General features: G+C 45.0%; 1 protein-coding gene across 1 annotated transcript in view; it reads left to right on the top strand.

Annotated features, from left to right (window-relative positions):
- Nucleotides 1-8,608: 8,608 nt before the first annotated feature.
- LANCL3 (LanC like 3) overlaps nt 8,609-9,168 on the top strand; it is a 32,813-nt gene continuing 32,253 nt past the window's right edge. Inside the window, exon 1 of the mRNA XM_027887231.1 lies at nt 8,609-9,154. Coding sequence (XP_027743032.1) covers nt 8,609-9,154 — 546 coding nt within the window. The remainder of the gene's footprint in view (nt 9,155-9,168) is intronic.

The following is a 9,168-nucleotide window of genomic DNA, read 5'->3' as shown; positions in this document are numbered from 1 at the left end:
GGTGGGGAGAATGTCAGTGGAAAATTCCTATCCATAACAAGGTCAGACACACTGGTTTTCCATCTTTTTTAACTACCCAAGCAGTGAAAAGCAATGGGAGTGACAGCCAATGCTGATCCAGACACAGCTCCAGGAAACGTCATGCAGGAACAGGACCTTGATGTAAACAGGAGACCAGGACCTTAATGCTAATGGGAATCAAGCCCACTGAAAATATCAGGCTGATCCCCTCCTGAGATAGGGTTGTTCTAATCAGAAGAATTATTTGAAACTTCACCTCATCTCCTGAACACAACAATACCTAAATCTAAACGTGAGTAGGGGAACATGTGACTGAGTACCCCAGCGTGGGCCTTGGAGCCTCAGAGCCAGCATAGGCTGGAGGGCAAAGTGACATTAAAAAGAGGGAACAGTTTGTACTCTGGCTAACATGCAGAGGTTTAATTTCTCCACAGTAGGTAACAAGCACCGACATCTGTGAAAGTCACTGTGCATTGAATAACAAGCATCCAAATGTGGGGCGTGCAGAAAGCCAGCCTGTCCAGCCTCTCCAGCACCAGCAGCTGCACTTCCAAGCACAAACTTTTCGTTGCAGTGGCTGTTGATGGAGCCCAGCAACCTTTTCAAAGGAGAGGCTTCTCATCAGACTGTGTATTAATGCCTGACTCTGGAGAGATGATGCCTTTGTGTCATAATTTGATTCTGACAGAGGGGAACAGAGAAGGAAGGGGAGACAGAAAGAGAAGGCAGCAAATGCAGGAAAATTCTTCTAAATTAGTTGTGATTCTAAAAAGCGATGTCAAGCTTCTTCTTTGCACAAATGCTGAAAACAGTCCTGTGACACAGCAAATAAACCAAGCAGTAAGTGAGTAAGTATAACTGAATTCATTTTTTTTTAATGAGGTGCAATAATAAAGCTAATAATCACAGAAAGGAAGGGTTCTATTTAAAAATTATTTTCAAGCTCATCACAGCAAGTTTTATTTTCAAATTTGAAACATGAGCTTATACATACAGCTATCTAAATTTGTGTATAAATATTACATATATATTATTTCCTTCATCTACATTGCCTTTTTCACTAATAAATTTGAATCATCTGGCTTACATAGAGAAACTCTAAAACCATATTTGTATGGAAAAGCCATGGTTTTATTCTGTCATTCACTAGTGTCACTTTGTGAAGACTTAAAATGTGTGTCTTAAAATGCCTTTTAAACAGCCTTAATTCTGCTTACTTCAGAGAAATCTCAATTTACAGGAAGCTGGAAGGGGGAAATCCTGTGCCAGAGCAGCACAGGTCCGATCCACTCAAGCATGAGCTTTTTATATCGAGTATGTGAGCAATACTTCTGACCCATATGGTTTACTGAATCACAGCTTAATTTTGTCATATCCCATCCAAATTTATACCTTAGTACCTGAACATATTGCCTTATCAACTAGAATGTTTCCCTGAATAATTCATGAAGCTGTGAATTATTTTTATATATCCTCTACCTCTAGCTTTTAAAAGAACCAGTTTGAAAATGAAAGACTACAAAACCAAAAATGTTTAACAGGCTTCTGAAACAATCTTGTGAACAACATTTACTGAGAGCAGTGAGGAACTATTCACATATGCAAGATAAATCCCAGATGTAATATTTCCTTGATTATAGCTTACACATTTGAGGATATAAAAATAAAGCAAAATACTTTTGTTTAAAGTCCAATAATACTACTTTATCTAATTTTAATTTATAACTTCGAGCAACCCATAAAGCTCACACTAGAAAAAACCCCAAACCAGAGTATAATATATTTAATATTTCTGTTACCTCCCCCTTGGATGCTTAACAGGCAAAATAGCATAAAATGCTACAGATGGATCTTCATCTAGCACAGTTTAGCACAGCTTCTATGCATCCCATCAGACTGGTATATAGCAATGAAATGAAGACAGACGGTGTAATAAGTGCAGGAGCTGCAAATGAAAGTGAGCAGAAATTGATTTTGAAATGTTCTTGGCACTTTCCCAAGACAATATTATCACTGTATTTAAAAGGAAGTGCTCCATGCATTGTTTCAGGATTACTAAGAATTAACTCTGGCCTCCTTAATTATTTTCCCTTCTGAGACCTATTTTTAGTTCAGTTTTGACATCTACATTTAAAAAAAACAAACAACCAAACATATGTTGTGGATTCTTAAAATTAGAAGACCAAGAATCATACCTGAGAAATGTGTCTAGTTGTGGGCTCCCCAGTACAAGACAGATATAGAGCTGCTGGAGAGAGTCCAGCAAAGGGTCAGTGAGATTATAAAGGGACTGAAACCTCTCTCCCATGAGGAAAGCCTGAGACAGCTGGGACTGGTTGGCCTGGAGAAGAGAAGACTCAGGGAGGGGCCTCATCAATGCATAGAAACACCTGAAGGGAAGGTGTAAAGAGGATGGACCCAGGATCTTCTCAGTGGTGCCCAGTGACAGGACAAGAGGCAAAGGGCACAAACTGAAACACAAGAAGCTCTGTCTGAACACCAGGAAACATTTTCTAACTGTGAGGGTGTCTGAGCACTGGCACAAGTTGTCCAGAGATGATGTGGAGTCTCCATGCTCTGATATTCAAAAGCCACCTGGACATGGTCCTGGGCAACTGGCTCTAGGTGACCCTCTTTGAGCAGGGGAGGGGAACTGGATCAGATGAACTCTGGTAGTCCCTTCCACCCTCAGCCATTCTGTCATCCTATGTAGAGAACTGTGATTTAAAATGTGTCAATCAAAAATTAAAAACAAACCCTGAGGACACTGGGGTTTTCTTGAGTGTCAACCTCATTAATTTTCAATGTCTTAAATTAGGCCAACTGTTTCATTCTTTGAGTGGACAGTAACTATACAACCAAAGTCAGGTTATTTTATGTTTTCCTAGGTCTGCAGCTGTAAGGGATAATGCATCAGCATTCTATGGAGAGAAGCCAGTATTCTACAGATTCAAAAAATCATCTAGACCAGGCTGCTCCCACATGCACAAAGCCAGACCCGTACAAATTTGCACGACTCAGTGCTCCCCAACTTAGGCTGCTTACTCCTTAGGGAATGCTGAAAATAGCTGGGATAGAAGGTTCTCAGGAGAAGTCTCATATTAAAGTTTTCAATTTTGTAAACCCAGCCTTGTCTTATGGTTTTGTTTATTTGACAACAAACAAACGAACAAACAAACAAAAAACCAAACAATCAAATACCTGGAAGAGGTTTTGTTTCTGGATAATTTGTGTTTCTAAGTGCATAACTGTGTGTGCATAGTGTCTTGTAACGCAGAGCATGTCACCTGGCAGTACGAATGCCTCAAATATGTCAAGCTGAGAGATCTAGACCTGGTCAATAAGCATGGCCAAGATGGAAATTTTAAAAAAGATCAAACGCTGCACTAGTTTTGATGATTCAGAACTTGGAAATCCTCCATCTGCATTATCATGTATCTAACTTCCTTAGCATATCATTAAAGGGTAACTCGTTTCTGGAGGTGCTATCTTTCCCCAGGGACATAAAACCATTATTAACATTACCATCGTTAGTTGTATTTAAGACCCCAGGACATTTTCTTACCAGACTTGGTGTTACAGCCTGAAATCCCAACAATGGGCATTACTACTCAGTGCCTGTGGCTGTGCTGAGGTCCCAGGGCTGCCATGGGCCCAGTCACTGTCCCCAGCTCTCTTCATTGCCTGCTGTGCACCCACTGGTGAGGTCCCTGCCCTGGCAAGTAGAAACGTCATTTTTTTTGTCTATTGTTTCCATCACAGCAATTACTGAGATGAGCCAGCACAAAGGCAATAGCAAAATGGACTACTTGATCTCTGATATTGATTTTCATTCCTGTACTTTGAAATGCTTCCAAATTCCGACTGTGACAAAAAATGTTACAATTAAAATCTTGGATATCACACTGACATCTGTTGTAGAAAAGGTGCACTTAAGGAAACTTAGAATTTAAAGTATATGTTGTATATAGTGTCATAGTATAGTGTAATTACTGAGATGAAAAATAACTAGTTCATTTTAATATCAACAGTATCCACTGGGATTTTTTTCCTTCCTTATTCCAGTAGACAATATCAAACCAGGCAGAGAACTGCAGGTGAACTACTGCTCTCCAAGTGCACAAGAGTACTCATGGTTCATTAGAAATCACCTTGAACGTGAAAAAGTGGACATAATCTGCTGGACAAAGAAAGTGTGGATTGTGCCAGGCACATCTGCAGGAAAGAGTTCTGCCATCCTGTTAGTCTGACTAGGTTTGAGCCAAGGAAAGGAACACCAGAAGTACCAAAGCCTATGGAAAAAGCTCAGGATAGGGTCAAGGTAGTGCCATTTTGAAGCTGGATTTTTATCACCTAAACCAAAACTCCAAATTTCAAACCTCCTGCTCTGCAGAAAGTCCTGGCATTTGTCAACAGCTGAAATGTGATTCACTCATCACAAGTAGGATGACATAGAGATACTAAAAACTGCAATATTCTCTTCAGAGACTCCATAAAGGCTATGTTTTTATCTAAGCTGAAACCATTACCAAAATTAGCCTACGTTTCAAAATAGAAAATGTAATATTCTGTAATAAAAATCAATTCTGTAGGCAATGAGGATTTCTGCTCACTCTTTCAGTATCTTATTACAAGAACCTATAAGTTGTTCTCTGCACATTCTCATAAAAAGAAAAAAAAACAAACAACAAAACCCCCCAAAAAAACCCAAAAACATTCTAGTCTTGTCTCTTCAGGAAGCAAGGCTTGCATGATCATGCATGACTGTCCAGTATCTATTCAACATTTCCCACTATGCTGAAATTTCTCATCTGTCGGCCAATTTCTACCATACTTGGGTATAAAGGCAGAGTCTCAAAGAAATTAAACTGCTGTTCAATTCCTAAATTTTATGAAACTGAGCAGTAGACAGAAATTCACTGTGCCCTTGAAGAAAAAAGTAATTCAGTGCATCCCCATCTTCTGATGTGTAATTTTCATTGTGGCAATGGTACAGTGAATGGCAATATAGGCACTAAAACTTGCCTCATGTAGAAACTGTGTTTGTATTATACACTACACACAAGTAGCAGAAAAAAAAAGGTCGACTTAGGAAGAGATTCCATTGTACAATGCCAAGAAGCACTTAATTTTTAAAACATGTCTTCACATCACTGTCAATTGATCATCATGGAACAAAAAAAACCAAACCTTTTGTGTTCCTTTGTAAGTGGAGTCCATACAGAACAGGTTAGTTCAACCCAAGAAAAGGAAAAAAATGCTTATAGTAAGAAACCAGAATATACTGAGCAGCCAGAAACTGCTGGGGCAATGTGGCAACTGAATGACAATGCCATGAAACCCTTGGGGCTGCCTCCACTGCATGACTCCCAGTCAGACTCCTCTGTATTTTGGCTACTGCCATGGTATCTGCAGTGCAGTGGTAATTTCCCCTTCAAGAGCCCTCAAGAGAGAACACTGGAAATACAAGTACTTCTGTTCTAATGTGGACATGAAACAGCTCTGCTTAATTCATTCCTTCCTGCCAAATGCCCAAGGGCCAGGTGCCCACCAAACGTGAATGGACTACAGGGCTGGGACAGAGGTGACCCTGTAAGACCCAGAGCCCCTTGGATAGGAGTGTGGATTCCCAGGACAAAGCCCAGCCAGGCAGGGAGAGGAGCTAACTGCAAAACTGGCCTACGGTGGCAAAACTCTCTGTGGAGGTAAGAGCAGCACTGGGCAGTGAAGGTTACTGATGGCTCATTTTAATATGTACGGTAGGAACTGATTCTGAATTTAATATTCAGACCCTCTAGCACAACCCTGCTAATGTGTTCACACCACTTAATACACTGAAGCTCAGACTGTGTGTGTGGAGCTCAGCGCTTCACCTGAGGCTCAGGAGAAATGTGGAACACTGGGTAAGAATGAAACTGGTAACCACGTGGGCATCCAAAAATCCTGAAGGCATACAAAATTGTAACATCAGTAAAACGCATACAAGACAAGTGCCAGAATAATCAATAAGACATTTATTAGGAGATGCCTCCAGTCCCCACACGACAACAGAAGACAGACTATTGTGCTCTGTCAGAAATATCAGATGGCACAGATTCCTTGAAGGAATCTGTAAATAAGCAAGCAGAAGTGAACAAGCATACATGAACAAGCACACCAATAAGCCCTACTTTAAGCACAGGTGGGACTAGATCCTAAGGTTCCTCCCAACCGGAATTATTCTATGATTAGACATTTTATCAACATGTAAAAAGCAAATCTCCAGAATATGTGTTGCATAATGGTGTATTCAGTAAAACAGAATAAACAGCTTCGAGGCTTCAGCTGCCTCCTCCACCCACCACACCAGTATCATATCCTTTCCTTGGAAAATCCATAATTTCTTTCCCGCTCCTTGGCTTGCAGCATCAGATTTAAAAAGCCAAAGGGGAGAAATGGCATGCCCAGAGAGCACAAACCAGGGAGCTGCAGCAGTGCAGAGGAGCGAGAAGGGGGAATTCACATTTTTCTCAAACTGAGGGCCCACACTGGAGGCCCACACTTACTCTGGGACCCAACAGAAAGGCAAATCTCAGATGATCTGGTGAGAGACACATGATCTACACTTGATAATCAACCCTTCTCCTCCTCCACTTGTATCAGGACTGCAACTGTGCTTGTTTGAGAAAAAAAGGTACAGAACACAACCCATCTGAAAACATGAAACTTTTGTAAACGAAAACAGGAGTAGTTTAAGATTTGGGGGTTTTACAGCTATAAGAAGCATGTGGGGTTTTTTAATGTATCTCTCCTTTTGGCTTAGGTGGTTAATACTCATACAAAAGAAGTACAACAGAAACTGCCATCTTCGTTTCTCCCACCCCAGAATACTGATGGAAATTACCAGTTCTTTTAATTTGAAAAAGAATGCTGAAAGATGAAGCAATCATCCACAAAATGTGGAATAAATGGTGTCAGAATGAAAAACAAAACTCCCAGATTTTCACTTCAAAGAGCGTGTAGGGAACACGTTTCTCTACACCAATAGAAATTATGCTGGAAAATCCTTAGCTACACCCCAAACCCTATCAGTGGGCCGACAGGATCCAGTTTATGACAGTAAATACTGTATGAATTAGATGTCCTATCTATTGGTGAGGCATTTTCACATTTTCAGTGCTCTGGATTGGCAAGATCTGTGTGGCAGAAACAACACATGGTACAGCTGTGGGTAAGACTGAAAATGGATAAGGAACACTGTACAAACACAAACTAGTGGGTAGGTATCTGGAATGTGAACATGGCAAAAATGCAACGAAGCAAAGTGTAGAAACCGAAATCAGAGGGTGAAAGCAAATGTCTCTGAGTAGATCACAAACCCCAGGCAAAGGAAGGAAAGACAAAGGATGGATGGGTTGAATCAGAAAGTGGGTGTGAAAGTGCAAGTGAGGAGCTGCACAGAGTTGAAGGTACTTTCTAGGGGAGGCAGGAGAGGGTTGAAACAGCCAGCATGAGGCTGAGAGAAGCCAGAAACACTCTAGGAAGGTCTTCCAATGGCCAAAGGACAGTGCTTTGGCTCTTGCTACTGCTGTGCCAGCTGGTGGATACTGGCTGGAGCCTCCAGCAAGCTGCTCCTTCCACATTCCTTTGGGAAGGCCCTCAATTACTGAGGCTGCGTCTCCAGAGAAAGTACCGGATACCACCAGGTGCCCATAAGTCTTTGATGATAAATTCAGTTACGCTGCACAAATTCACATTATCACGGGAAGATGTGACAACTGTGTATTTGTATCATTTAAGAATTGCTCTAAGTATCTGCTTCAAGATTTTCCTTATTTTTTCCCCCCTCCTTTCTTTTAACTGGAATCTATTCAGTGACCTAAATTTTCTATTCCTCATAAGCTCTGTTTGGCTTATGCATGAAGGAAAGGGGCCAAAGATGGCCTTGTGCCACTGCTGGTTTGCTGGGGACTTGCTCAGCTTCCCATGTAAATTGGCCTCGGGCTGCCCTCATTTGGGTTTGGCTACATCCTTCAGCTTTGGCTGCAGAAGCCCCCGGGGGGCCGTTCCACAGCCAGGAATAACTCAGCAGCTGTCCGGCCACCCTTCCTTGCCCCTGGATCACCCCTGCAGACCCAGAACTCATTTCTGAGCCAATAGGTAGCACCACTGGCAGCAGCGGGATGGGGGAGAGTGAAAAACAAAATTAACCCCTTTTCCCTGGGGATGCACAGACGGGTCGGGCAAAGGTGCAGCTTCCATTTGTGAAGGAAGATTCAGACGCCAGAGCCGGCGGTCCGGAGATCCGTGTCAGCCACAGCCATCCCGGGAGGCGTTCCGAGGAAGCGCTCGCCGGGCGCAGGTGGGGCGGCGGAGAGCGAGGGGCGCTGGGGAGGCACCGTCCGCCCCGTGCCAGCCCCGTCCCTGGCACTGCCGGGGCTCCCGACCGGCCTCACCCACCCTCGCCTCGGCAGTGCCGCGCATCCCGCCCGGCATCCTCGCCCCTTTCCCGCCTCTCCCTCCCGCCTCTCCCGCGCATCCCTCCGCCCCCTCGGCGGCAGCCCCCGCCCGCCTCTCCCCCGCTGCGCAGAGCGCGGCGCCGGCGGGGATGGAGAGCCAGCGCTGCTTCGCCAACCGCTTCGATGACTACCCGGGCAGCCCCGCGGCGGCGCCGGACAGGGAGGCGGCGGTGCCGCTGGTGACGGCCACCATCGAGCGCATCCTGCGGGAGCTGCCGCCCCTGGGCGGCCCCCGCGGGTGCCCGGGCGGGCTGTACGGCGGCGTGGCCGGCGTGGCCTACATGCTGTACCACGTCGCGCAGTGCCCGCTGTTCGCCCCGTCAAGGGACTCGTACCTGCGGGCCGCCCGCCGCGTCGTGGACGCCTGCCTGCGGTACCAGGAGGGATGCGGCGAGGCCGACGCCGACACCCGCGCCGCGTTCCTGCTGGGCGGCGCCGGGGTGTACGCGGTGGCAGCGCTGGTCTACCGAGCCCTGGGGCTGCCCGAGTTCGCCCGCCCGCTGGGCAAGTTCAGGGAGCTGAGCGAGGTCTGCGCGCCGCTCTCCTTCCTCGAGTGCGGCTCCGACGAGCTCTTCGTGGGCCGCGCAGGGTACCTGTGCGCCGCCCTGGTGCTGAAGCAGCGGCTGGGCATGGAGGTGAGGGCCTGGAG

Source organism: Empidonax traillii, unplaced genomic scaffold (assembly GCF_003031625.1).
Source record: "Empidonax traillii isolate 1590-97213 ecotype Southwest subspecies unplaced genomic scaffold, ASM303162v1 scaffold1:size7828297, whole genome shotgun sequence".
Lineage (NCBI taxonomy): Eukaryota > Metazoa > Chordata > Aves > Passeriformes > Tyrannidae > Empidonax > Empidonax traillii.
The sequence above is the reverse complement of the archived record's forward strand: the minus strand, read 5'-3'. Positions and strand labels throughout refer to the sequence as shown.